The 12,843-nt window shown below is 64.4% G+C and overlaps 1 protein-coding gene across 1 annotated transcript in view; it reads right to left on the reverse strand.

Moving 5' to 3' along the window:
* The window catches only part of CPSF1 (cleavage and polyadenylation specific factor 1), a 30,390-nt gene that overhangs the window by 10,344 nt on the left and 7,203 nt on the right, over positions 1 to 12,843 (reverse strand). The window contains exons 14-27 of the mRNA XM_068161106.1: positions 12,399 to 12,499; positions 12,239 to 12,313; positions 11,586 to 11,666; positions 10,633 to 10,722; positions 9,749 to 9,871; positions 7,560 to 7,701; positions 6,695 to 6,873; positions 5,452 to 5,585; positions 4,596 to 4,776; positions 3,459 to 3,662; positions 2,173 to 2,262; positions 1,543 to 1,602; positions 1,375 to 1,458; positions 270 to 422 (exon numbers count right to left, since the gene is read on the reverse strand). Of these exons, the coding sequence (XP_068017207.1) occupies positions 270 to 422; positions 1,375 to 1,458; positions 1,543 to 1,602; positions 2,173 to 2,262; positions 3,459 to 3,662; positions 4,596 to 4,776; positions 5,452 to 5,585; positions 6,695 to 6,873; positions 7,560 to 7,701; positions 9,749 to 9,871; positions 10,633 to 10,722; positions 11,586 to 11,666; positions 12,239 to 12,313; positions 12,399 to 12,499 (1,697 nt within the window). The remainder of the gene's footprint in view (positions 1 to 269; positions 423 to 1,374; positions 1,459 to 1,542; positions 1,603 to 2,172; positions 2,263 to 3,458; positions 3,663 to 4,595; positions 4,777 to 5,451; positions 5,586 to 6,694; positions 6,874 to 7,559; positions 7,702 to 9,748; positions 9,872 to 10,632; positions 10,723 to 11,585; positions 11,667 to 12,238; positions 12,314 to 12,398; positions 12,500 to 12,843) is intronic.

Genomic DNA, 12,843 nt, shown 5'->3' on the forward strand with positions numbered 1-12,843 from the left:
TGGGGCACACCACTGGTGCCTGGCTGCCAGCTGGCTGTGGCACCATTCCCCACCACTCTCTGGGCTCAGCCTCCAGCCAGTTCCCCACCCAGCTGGGTGCCATCTGCACTGCTGATGGACTCAATGCCCTCATCCAGACCACCTTGGGACTCCCTCGGCCCCTCCTGATTCACCCCCAAACCCCTTTGGCCCTCCCCAAACCGAGCTGCTGGGGTCCCCAAAACATCCAGGGACCCTTCCCCAACCCTGTGGGTGCCCCCCAGACCCACCTGCCTGTTGAAGTAGAGGAAGCCCTTGGGGCAGTTGACGTTGTGGAAGGGGGCGAAGGACTCGACGGGGCCGTCGATGCTCATGGGGTGCAGGCGCAGGGCCCCCCGGCCTGTCACCAGCAGCCAGTGGGGGGAGGGCCCACAGATGAACACCTGGGCAGGGGCAAAGCAGGCAGGCTCCAGCAGCCTCCCACCAGCACAGGCTGGGGGGGGGCTGGGCTGAGGGGGGTCCCAGGGGCATTGGAAGGGGGTTCGGGGTGGCCAGAAGGGGTTCGGGGGCAGCTCCGAGGGGGTCTGGGGGCAGCTCCGAAGGGGTCTGGGGGCAGCTCCGAGGGGGTCTGGGGGCAGCTCCGAGGGGGTCTGGGGGCTCTTGGCTGGTTGGGAAGGGTTGGGGGGGGGCACAAGGGGGTTTTAGGGGTCCTGAGGGGGTGCCAGACTGTTTGGGGGGGTGTCCCAGTGGGGTTTGAGGGCAGCTCCAAGGGGTTTAGGGGAACCCTGAGGGGGTTCTTGAGGCTCTGGGGGGAGTCCCAAGGTTTTCACTGGGGTCCCAGGGCAATGGGGGGGGGTGTCCCAGTGACCCAGGTTTGGGGGGTTCCAGAGAGGGTTTGAAGGGGCTCTAGGGGGGCTAAAGGAGGGTTTGAGGAAGCTCTGAGGGATTTGGGGGCTTCCTGAGTGGTTGGGGGGGTTCTCAAGAGATGTGGGGGGGGATCCTCCTGGGGTCCCAGCAGGTTTGGGGAGGGGGGGGGCCCAGTAAGCCAGTTGGGAGAGGTCCAAAGGGGGTTTGGGGAGGCTCAGGGAGGGTTTGGGGGGGATTGAGGGGCCCCAGGGGTAGTTGGGGGGGGGATTGTCCTGCAGGGGGCTGTGGGGGGAGGGGTGGGGGGGCGCTCCAGGAAGGTTTTGAGATGTGGGGGCTCCAGGAGGTGTTGTGGGGATCCCGAGGGGGTCCCTGAGGGCTGGGGGGTCCCAGGTGCTTGTGAGGTGTCTGAGGGGTTCACAAGGAGCTTAGGGGTGGGTGGGGGAGGCCCCACAGGGCCTGGGGATGTCAGGGGGGGTCCTGGGGTGGCTTTGGGGGTGTCATGGGGGGTCCCAGAGCCCCCCAGCTCACCCCTGAGTAGCCGTAGATGTCCTGGAAGGGTCGGAACCGAGCCACACGTCCTCGGGGTCCCCCTGATTCTTCTGCAACCCCCCCAGAACCTGCAGCTCCCCCCCCAGCCCCTCCCCCAGCCCCCCCAGTCCCTCCAGGTGCTCCCCCCCCAGCTGCAGCCCCCCCAGGCTCTGGCTTCTTCTTGGAGGGTTTGGGTTTTTTCTCCCGGAAGTTGATGTTGTGAGGGACCTGGGGGGGGGGGGGGGAGAGGGAATTGAGGGGGGCCTGGGGGCTCCAGGATCCCCCTGACACCCCCAGTATGCCCCAGTAACCCCCAGTGCCAAACCAGTAACCCCCAGTGCCAAACCAGTACCCCCCAGCCCTCCTCACCAGCAAGTACAGATGGTTTGGGTGGTTCCCCAGTGCCACCAGTGAAGACTTCCCTGCCCAGCAGCATCCCTGCAGCATCCCCAGAGCCCCCCTGAGACCCTCCAGTACCCCCTGGCACCCACCAGTACCAAACCAGTACACACCAGTACCAAACCAGCAAGTACAGATGGTTTGGGTGGTTCCCCAGTGCCACCAGTGAAGACTTCCCTGCCCAGCAGCACCTCTCCAGCATCCCCAGAGCCCCCCTGAGACCCTCCAGTACCCCCTGGCACCCACCAGTACCAAACCAGTAAGTACAAATGGTTTGGGTGGTTCCCTAGTAAGCCCTCCCTACCCAGCAGCACCTCTCCAGCACCCCCAGACTCCACCTCAGAGCCCTCCAACACCCCCTGAGGCCCCCAGCAGCCCCCAGCAGCCCCCAGTGCTCACCTTCTTGAACCGAACCTTCAGGTTGCTCTGCCCCAGCTGGGAGTCGTGGGCGAAGGCCTCGTAGATCAGCAGCTCCTGGTCCACATGGACCTGCCCCAGGAGTGGGGAGAGGAAAGGGAGAGGAGAGGGAGAGGAGAGGAGAGAATTAACCAGGTTGGAAGAGACCTTCAAGATCAAGTCCAACCTATCATCCAACACCACCTGATCGACTACCCCATGGCACCAAGCACCCCATCAAGTCTCCTCCTGAACACCTCCAGTGATGCTGACTCCACCACCTCCCCAGGCAGCCCATCCCAATGGGCAATCACTCTCTCTGTGTAGAACTTCCTCCTAACCTCCAGCCTAAACCTCCCCTGGCACAGCCTGAGACTGTGTCCTCTTGTTCTGGTGCTGGCTGCCTGGAAGAAGAGACCAACCTCTGCCTGGCTACAACCTCCCTTCAGGTAGTTGTAGAGAGCAATAAGGTCTCCCCTGAGCCTCCTCTTCTCCAGGCTAAGCAACCCCAGCTCCCTCAGCCTCTCCTCACAGGGCTGTGCTCCAAACCCCTCACCAACTTTGTTGTCCTTCTCTGGACACCTTCCAGCAAGTCAACCTCCTTCCTAAACTGAGGGGCCCAGAACTGGACACAGGACTCAAGGTGTGGCCTAACCAGTGCAGTGTACAGGGGCAGAATGACCTCCCTGCTCCTGCTGGCCACACTGTTCCTGATGCAGGCCAGGATGCCATTGGCCCTCCTGGCTGCCTGGGCACACTGCAGGCTCATGTTCAGCCTACCATCAACCAGCACCCCCAGGTCCCTCTCTGCCTGGCTGCTCTCAGCCACTCTGACCCCAGCCTGTAGCACTGCCTGGGGTTGCTGTGGCCAATGTGCAGCATCTGGCACTTGGATGTGTTCAATCTCCTGCCCTTGGCCTCTGCCCATCTGGCCAGCCTGGCCAGACCCCTCCAGTAACCCCCTGACACCCTCAGTACCCTCCCAGCACCAAACCAGTAACCCCCACTCCCCCTCACCAGTAAGTTACAGACAGTTGTGGTGGCTTCCCAGTGCCACCAGTTAGATTTCCTTGACCAGTAGCAGCCCTCCAGAAACCCCCTCAGACCCCCTCAGTGCCCTCCTGACACCTTCAGTACCCACCCAGCACCAAACCAGTGCCCTCCCAGTGCCCCCCAGTGGCTCACCAGCAGGTAGGGCCGGCTCTGGCGGTTGCCTATTGGCACCAGTGCCAAAGCAGTGCCCTCCCAGCACCAAACCTGTGCCCTCGCAGCGCCCCCCAGTGGCTCACCAGCAGGTAGGGCCGGCTCTGGCGGTTGCCCAGCCCCACGAGCAGCAGCTCCCGGACGAGCGGCAGCGCCCCCTGGCGGCCAGGCTCCTCCTTGCGCTGCTCGGCGCCGCCCGCGGGGTGCCCGAAGCTGTCCACCAGGACCCGCTGCCCGCCCGCGAAGTGCTTCACCAGGAACACCCTGCGCCAGCTCGGCAGCTGCAGGATCTGGTGCAGGACACACGGCCATGGGGGCAGGCTGGGGGCATGGGGGCAGGCTGGGGCCATGGGGGAAGGCTGGGGCCATGGGGGAAGGCTGGGGCCATGGGGGAAGGCTGGGCGCATGGGGGCAGGCTGGGGGCATGGGGGCAAGGCTGGGGGCATGGAGAGCAGGCTGGGGGCATGGGGGCAGGCTGGGGCCATGGGGGAAGGCTGGGGGCATTGGGGGCAGGCTGGGGGCATGCGGGAAGGCTGGGGGCATGGGGGGCAGGCTGGGGGCAGGCTGGGGGCATGGAGAGCAGGCTGGGGGCATGGGGGCAGGCTGGGGCCATGGGGGCAGGAGGCAGGCTGGGGTCACAGGGAGAGGTTGGGCGCATGGGGGTGGGTTGGGGGTGTAAGGATGGGTTGGGGATGTGGGGACACAGGGACAGGTTGCCAGCATAGAGACAATGGGCAGGCAGGGGGCGTGGGCTGGGGACACAGGGAGACAAAGGAGGGGTAAAGGGAGACATGGAAGGGGACAGGAAAGGAACAGGCAGAGAAAGAGGACAGGCTGGGGACACAGGAACACGATTTGGGACATGGGGATGGGGTGAGGACACAGCAGTGAGCTGGGGCCAGGGGGATGGGCTGGGGGCACAGGAGGGATGAGGTGAGACAGGGCAGGGGACAGGGAGGAGCAGGCAGAGGAAAGGGATAGGCTGGGGACATGAGAAGGACAGGGGGACAGGTTTGGGGCAGGCTGAGGACACAGGGACAAGGAGAAGGACAGGGAAGGGGACAGCTGGGGGAGGGCCAGGGGAGGGGAAGGGGCCGAGAGGGCCAGGAGAGGGCCAGGGAAGGGCCGAGGAGGGGGTGTGGGGCAGAGGAGGGGGTGTGGGGCAGAGGAGGGGGTGTGGGGCAGAGGAGGGGGTGTGGGGCAGGGTCCCGCCCCGGCCTCACCTCCATGGCGCCGTTCTCCCGCACCAGCACACACCAGTGGCTGGGCTCCGGTCTGTACTGGTGGGGGTCCCCCGGCCCCCCCTGGCCGCTGGCGCGCCGCGGGGGCTCCTCCTTGGCGGGGCTGCGCAGCGCGGGGGCCGAGTCCCCGTACAGCATCTCCTCCTCGTCATCCACGGACTCCCTGCCACGGGGACGCCGCTGGCACCGCGCCCACGGGCACCAGCGCAGCACCGGGGCACCAGCACGACACCAGGGCAGCACCATGGCACCATCGCAGCACCACGGCACCAGCGCAGCACCGCGGCACCGGCCCGGGGGCACCCGCAGCCCGCTGCTGACAGCCTAGGGAAGGGGCTTGGGTGCCACAAGGGATGTGAAGGGCACCCAGGGGCACCACGGAATCCACCACAGCACCCAGGGGACAGCCAAGAGCCAGCTCAGCACCCTGGTGCCACCCATGGGACACCCAGCACCCATCTGATGGCCTAGAGGAGGGGGTTGGGTGCCACAAGGGGCGTGAAGGGCACCCCAGGGTCACCACAGAAGCCACCACAGCACCCAGGGGACAGCCAGGAGCCAACTCATCAGCCTGGTGGCACCCAAGGGACACTCAAGAGGCACCCAGAACCCACTGCTGATGGCCTGGAGAAGGGGTTTGGGTGCCACAAGGGGCGTGAAGGGCACCCAGGCACAGCCCAGAAGCCACCACAGCACCCAAGTTGCCACCCAGGCACCTCCAACACCCCGATGCCCTTGGAGAAGGGGTTTTGCCCACCAAAGGGGTGCGAAGGGCACTCAGGGGACAGCCCAGGGGACACCCCAGAAGCCCCCCAGGTGCCCCCCCCGCTGGCAGTACCCGATGTCCTGGATGAGGGTCTCCTGCTGGGTGGGGGTGCGGGGGGGCTGCTCGCGGGGGGTGCTGGCGCGGCTCTCGGTGGTGAAGAGGCCGCTCAGGTCCCGGTACAGGCACAGGGCAATCACTTTGGAGGTCTGCAGGGCAAACAGGCAGCAGCTGGCAGCGGCTGGGAGGGCAGGGGGAGTGCTTTGGGAGGGGGTTGGCAGCAGCAGGAAACAGTCAGGGAGCAGAATCAGTGGGAACCAGCTGGGGATGGTTTGGAATCCCCAGACCTGGCTTGGTGCCACCAGACCCAGTCTGGACTGGCTCTGGCACCGATGAACCCAGTCTGGACTGGCTCTGGCACCGATGAACCCAGTCTGGACTGGCTCTGGTACCGATGAACCCACTCTGGACTGGCTCTGGCACCAATGAACCCAGTCTGGACTGGCTCTGGCACCGATGGACCCAGTCTGGACTGGCTCTGGTACCGATGAACCCACTCTGGACTGGCTCTGGCACCAATAAACCCACTCTGGACTGGCTCTGGCACCGATAAACCCAGTCTGGACTGGCTCTGGCACCAATGAACCCACTCTGGATTGGCTCTGGCACCAATGAACCCAGTCTGGACTGGCTCTGGCACCAATGAACCCAGTCTGGACTGGCTCTGGCACCGATGAACCCAGTCTGGACTGGCTCTAGGACCACTAACCCCAGTCTGGACTGGCTCTGGCACCAATGAACCCAGTCTGGACTGGCTCTAGGACCACTAACCCCAGTCTGGACTGGCTCTGGCACCAATGAACCCAGTCTGGACTGGCTCTGGCACCGATGGACCCAGTCTGGACTGGCTCTGGCACCAATGAACCCACTCTGGACTGGCTCTGGCACCAATAAACCCACTCTGGACTGGCTCTGGCACCAATGAACCCAGTCTGGAGTGGCTCTAGGACCACTAACCCCAGTCTGGACTGGCTCTGGGACCAATAGCCCCAGTCTGGACTGGCTCTGGCACCACCACACCCCGTTTGGTTGGGGTTTTGGCCCCAGCAGTGACACCAGAACCCCTCTGAAGCTCATTTTTATCATCCCCAGGACCTGCTTGGCTGGCTCTTGGCTGCCTCTGGTGACCTCAGTGCTCCCTTTGCCTGCTCCTCGGCGCCCCCCAGCACCCCGTTGGGCGGTTCCTCGGTGCCAGCGGCGCCCCCAGCAGCCTCCCGGGCGGCGTTTGGGCTGCTGGCCGGGCTGCTGTGGCACTCACCTGCTGCAGGGGGGGCTTCTGCAGGCTGAGCCGGTGCGTCCTGCCCCCGTAGGTGTCGCTCTTCAGCACAAACATGGTGAGCTGGCCCTCGGCGCTCAGCAGCACCACGTAGGGGTCGGCCACCGCGCAGTGCACGATGGGGGAGCCCAGGTCCACCGGGATGAAGTGCAGCTGGTTCACTGTGGGCAGCAAGGACACACGGCTGAGGGCGAGGGACACCCAAGGGACAGCCAGGAGGCACCCAAGGGACAGCCAGGACCCACCCACTGTCCTTGGAGAAGGGGTTTGGGCTCCTTGCAGGGGGTGAAGGACACTAAAGGGACACCCAGCACCCACACAGTGTCCTTGGGCAAGGGTCCCTACCAAAAGGGTGTGAAGGGCACCCAGGGGACACTCTTAAGAGCCACCACAGCACCCAGGGGACACTGAGGGGACAGCCAAATGCTTCCCAGTGCCACTCAGTGTCACCCACTGCCCACCCAGCGTTTTGGAGGAGACCTTTGGTCACCAAAGGGCACCCAGGGGACACCCCAGGAGCTACCAGAGCACCCAGGGGACACTCAGGAGCCAGCCAGGTGACACCTAGTATCTATCCACTGTCCTGGGAGAAGGGACTTGGCCACCAAAAGGGTGTGAAGGGCACCCAGGGAACACTCTAGAAGCCACCAGAGCACCCAGGTGCCACCCAGGTGCCACCCAAGCACACGGGAGCCACCCAGCCCCCACCCAATGTCCCTGAAGAAGGGTTTGGGGCTCCAAAGGGCTGGGAAGGGGCTGAAAGGGACAGCCCAGCAGCCAGCAGAGGAGCCCAGGGACACAGAGGGGGCAGGCAGGGGCCAGCAGGCAGGGCTCAGGCAGCACTCACCCCCCTCCAGCAGGCGGATGCCCAGGGGCGACACCTGCACGATGTAGCGGTTGTCGCCGATGTTGCCGGCGAACACCGTGGGGCCTTGGGTGGCAAAGCCGCTGGTGTCCAGCTCCATGATCTCCTGCCCCGTCTGCAGGATCTGGGGGGGCACACAGAGGGCTAAAGTGACACCCAGGGGCACCCCAGCAACCAGGGCACACCCCAGGAGCCACCAGGGCACACCCCAGGAGCCACCGCGGTAATCAGGGGACGTCCAGGAGGCACCCAGGGGATGCTCAGGGGACATCCAGCACCCAGAATGGCACCCAGGGGATGCTCAGGGGACATCCAGCACCCAGAATGGCACCCAGGGGATGCTCAAGGGACATCCAGCACCCAGAATGGCACCCAGGGGACGCACAAGGGACATCCAGCACCCAGAATGGCACCCAGGGGATGCTCAAGGGACATCCAGCACCCAGAATGGCACCCAGGGGACACACAAGGGACATCCAGCACCCAGAATGGCACCCAGGGGACACACAAGGGACATCCAGCACCCAGAATGGCACCCAGAGGATGCTCAAGGGACATCCAGCACCCAGAATGGCACCCAGGGGACGCTCAAGGGACATCCAGCACCCAGAATGGCACCCAGGGGACACTCAAGGGACATCCAGCACCCAGAATGGCACCCAGGGGATGCTCAGGGGACATCCAGCACCCAGAATGGCACCCAGGGGATGCTCAAGGGACATCCAGCACCCAGAATGGCACCCAGGGGATGCTCAGGGGACATCCAGCACCCAGAATGGCACCCAGGGGATGCTCAGGGGACATCCAGCACCCAGAATGGCACCCAGGGGATGCTCAAGGGACATCCAGCACCCAGAATGGCACCCAGGGGATGCTCAGGGGACATCCAGCACCCAGAATGGCACCCAGGGGATGCTCAAGGGACATCCAGCACCCAGAATGGCACCCAGGGGACACACAAGGGACATCCAGCACCCAGAATGGCACCCAGGGGACGCTCAGGGGACATCCAGCACCCAGAATGGCACCCAGGGGATGCTCAGGGGACATCCAGCACCCAGAATGGCACCCAGGGGATGCTCAAGGGACATCCAGCACCCAGAATGGCACCCAGGGGATGCTCAAGGGACATCCAGCACCCAGAATGGCACCCAGGGGACACACAAGGGACATCCAGCACCCAGAATGGCACCCAGGGGACACTCAAGGGACATCCAGCACCCAGAATGGCACCCAGGGGACGCTCAGGGGACATCCAGCACCCAGAATGGCACCCAGGGGATGCTCAAGGGACATCCAGCACCCAGAATGGCACCCAGGGGATGCTCAGGGGACATCCAGCACCCAGAATGGCACCCAGGGGACGCTCAAGGGACATCCAGCACCCAGAATGGCACCCAGGGGATGCTCAGGGGACATCCAGCACCCAGAATGGCACCCAGGGGACACACAAGGGACATCCAGCACCCAGAATGGCACCCAGGGGATGCTCAAGGGACATCCAGCACCCAGAATGGCACCCAGGGGACATCCAGCACCCAGAATGGCACCCAGGGGATGCTCAGGGGACATCCAGCACCCAGAATGGCACCCAGGGGACATCCAGCACCCAGAATGGCACCCAGGGGATGCTCAGGGGACATCCAGCACCCAGAATGGCACCCAGGGGACATCCAGCACCCAGAATGGCACCCAGGGGATGCTCAGGGGACATCCAGCACCCAGAATGGCACCCAGGGGATGCTCAGGGAACATCCAGCACCCAGAATGGCACCCAGGGGACATCCAGCACCCAGAATGGCACCCAGGGGATGCTCAGGGGACATCCAGCACCCAGAATGGCACCCAGGGGATGCTCAGGGGACATCCAGCACCCAGAATGGCACCCAGGGGACATCAGGCATACACTCTGAGGACACTCAGGTGAGCCAGGGGACATTCAGGTGACACCCAAGACCCACAGAACAACCCAGGGGACGCCCAGCTGCCACCCCAGATGCCACCCAGGTGCCTTCCAGTCCCTCCCAGCACCTGCTGATGCCCTCAGAGAAGGCCCCTGGCCGCCAAATGGGTGCCAAGGGCACCCAGGGGACAGCCCAGAAGCCACCCCAGCCCCCAGCTGCCACCCAAGATGCCACCCAGGTGCCTCCCAGCAGCTGCCAGTGCCTCACCATGGTGGAGTCCTCCCTGCTGAGGATGAGGAAGCCGTGGCGCTGCGCCCCCCCCTTCCTCCTCCTCCTCCTCCCCAGCGGGGGCTGGGGGCACTGGGGAGTCCTTGTCACCTTTGTCACCTCCTGTGGCCTCAGGGGGCTGCAAGGGGACAGAAAACCCCACTGGGATTACTGGTGGGGAGGTAAAACCCCACTGGGGTCACTGGTGGGGAGGCAAAGCCCCACTGGGGTCACTGGTGGGGAGGCAAAACCCCACTGGGGTCACTGGTGGGGAGGCAAAACCCCACTGGGGTCACTGGTGGGGAGGCAAAACCCCACTGGGGTCACTGGTGGGGAGGCAAAACCCCACTGGGGTCACTGGTGGGGAGGCAAAACTCCCTCCCACCAAAGCCATCACCAGTAGACCCAGCAATGCCCCCAGACTGGTTCTAATGACCTCAAGATCCCCCCAGACTGGCCTTGATGGCACCAAAGACCCCCCCCAGAGTGCTCCCAGTGTCCCAGGTGTCCCCAGGAACCCCCCCAGAGTGCTCCCAGTGTCCCAGGTGTCCCCAGGAACCCCCCCAGAGTGCTCCCAGTGTCCCAGGTGTCCCCAGGAACCCCCCCAGAGTGCTCCCAGTGTCCCAGGTGTCCCCAGGAACCCCCCCAGAGTGCTCCCAGTGTCCCAGGTGTCCCCAGGAACCCCCCCAGAGTGGTCCCAGTGTCCCAGGTGTCCCCAGGAACCCCCCCAGACTGGTCCTAATGATCCCCACAACCACCTCCCACTCCCACTGGGGGTGCAAAAACCCCTTCACAGCTGCTCCCAGTGCCCCCCAGTATCACCAGTACCCCCCCCAACAAATGGCACCAGTAACACCCCCAAAGTGCCCCCAGCTAGCCCCCACCTTCTCCTTCTTGCCCCCAGCAATCACAGTCCACATGTCGTAGCAGCCAGGCAGCTCGAAGGTCGTCACCACCTGGGGCCTGATGCTCCTCTGTGGGGCACACTGGGGCTAAACTGGGGCCAAACTGGGCCCTACTGGGGTTAAACTGGGCCCTACTGGGGCTAACCTGGGGCATGCTGGGGTTGTAGCTGGGTAAATACAGGCAGAACCCCAAGGTTTGGGGGGTTCAGCCCTGGTTGTGCCCAGCCTTGGATCTGGCACCGGTATCTGACCTGCCAGGGAGGCTGCAACTGAACCAGGCCTTGAACGGTGCTGGGAGGCACTGGGAAGGACTGGGAAGGGATTGGGAGGCACTGGGAAGGGATTCGAGGCACTGGGAAGGACTGGGAAGGGATTGGGAAGGGATTGGGAGGCACTGGGAAGGGATTGGGAGGCACTGGGAAGGACTGGGAAGGGATTGGGAAGGGATTGGGAGGCACTGGGAAGGGATTGGGAGGCACTGGGAAGGACTGGGAAGGGATTGGGAGGCACTGGAAAGGACTGGGAAGGGATTGGGAGGCACTGGAAAGTACTGGGAAGGGATTGGGAAGGGATTGGGAGGCACTGGGAAGGGATTGGGAGGCACTGGGAAGGACTCAGGCTGGAGTGGAAACAGAGCAGGGGAGGCTGGGAAGGGATTGGGAGGGAAGGAGAGGGTACTGGAAAGGACTGGGAGGGAACTGGAGGGGAGTGGGAGGGAAGAGGGAGCACTGGGAGGGGAGTGGAAGGATACTGGAGGGAAGTGGGGAGTAGGGGGAGAGGAGGAGGAAGGACTGGGAGGGAACTGGGGGAACACTGTGAGGAATTTGGAAGTGCTGGGCAGGGACAGGGACTGGGAGGGACTTGGTGAAGCACAAGGGGATACTGGGAGGCACCTGGGGGCACTGGTGGGCACTGGTGGGCACTGGTCTTACCTGCAGCACGGTGAGGGCCCCGTTCTTGCCATAGCCTGAGCACAGCACAATCTCCAGGTCTGGCTCTGGGCTGTTCTGGAACTGGGATGGAGACAGGACAGGGGGTGGCAGCAGGGTCACCTCCCAGCAGGGACACTGGGGGGATGGGGAAGGGGACAGGAGAGGGACAAAGAGGCACAAAGAGAAGGAGGACAAGGAGAGGGGACAAAGAAGGGATAAAGAGGAGGACAAGGAAGGGGACAGGGAAAGGACAAAGAGGGGGACAGGGAAAGGACAAAGAGGGGGACAGGGAAAGGACAAAGAGGGGGACAGGGAAAGGACAAAGAGGGGGACAGGGCAGGGGGACAAAGAGAGGGACAGGGCAGGGGGACAAAGAGGGGGACAGGGAAAGGGAACAAAGAGGGGGACAGGGCAGGGGGACAAAGGGGGGGACAGAGCAGGGGGACAAACGGGGGGACAGAGCAGGGGGACAAAGGGGGGGGACAGGGCAGGGGGACAAAGAGGGGGACAGGGCAGGGGGACAAAGAGGGGGACAGGGAAAGGGAACAAAGAGGGGGACAGGGCAGGGGGACAAAGGGGGGGACAGGGAAAGGGAACAAAGAGGGGGACAGGGCAGGGGGACAAAGGGGGGGTCCCCGGGCCAGGTGTGTCACCTCCTCGGACAGGAAGGCCGGCTCCCCCATGGCGGCGTTGGCGCAGGGCCCGATGTTGAGGATGCTGTCACAGACCTGGGGCACAGAGAGGGGGCAGTGAGTGACCCCGGGGAGGTGGCAGCAGGGTGCCAGGGAGGGGCCAGGGAGGGCCCCAAGCCACCTCGAAGGAGTAGGTGGCCAGCTGCGTGCCCGACTGCGCCTCGCTGCCGTACACCTCGATCTCGTCCACCTCGTCCTGCACCGCAGACTTCCCGCCCGGCCCTGGGGACAAAGGCACACCTGGCACCTGCCCTGGCACCTGCCCTGGCATCCACCGGGCCTGGTGTCAGCCCCCTGCTAGCATGGCACCCTGGCATCAACCCCACCAGAGCAATGACACCTCCCTTGGCGTTGGCACCTCCGCTGTCGCTGGTATGGTGGCATCAGCCCCCGTGGAGCAGCACCACCTCCCCTGGCACCGTACCACACCCCTGGCATCATGTGTTGTCCCCCCCCAGCATCATGGCATCTACCTTAACACCCTGTCACCTCCCTGGCATGGACCCTCTTGGAGTAGTGGCACCTCCCCTGGCACTATGGCAGCCCCAGATCAGTGTCACTCCCCC

Source organism: Melanerpes formicivorus, unplaced genomic scaffold (assembly GCF_026170545.1).
Source record: "Melanerpes formicivorus ecotype bairdi unplaced genomic scaffold, bMelFor1.0.p_v2 SCAF_56, whole genome shotgun sequence".
In the NCBI taxonomy this organism is placed as follows: domain Eukaryota; kingdom Metazoa; phylum Chordata; class Aves; order Piciformes; family Picidae; genus Melanerpes; species Melanerpes formicivorus.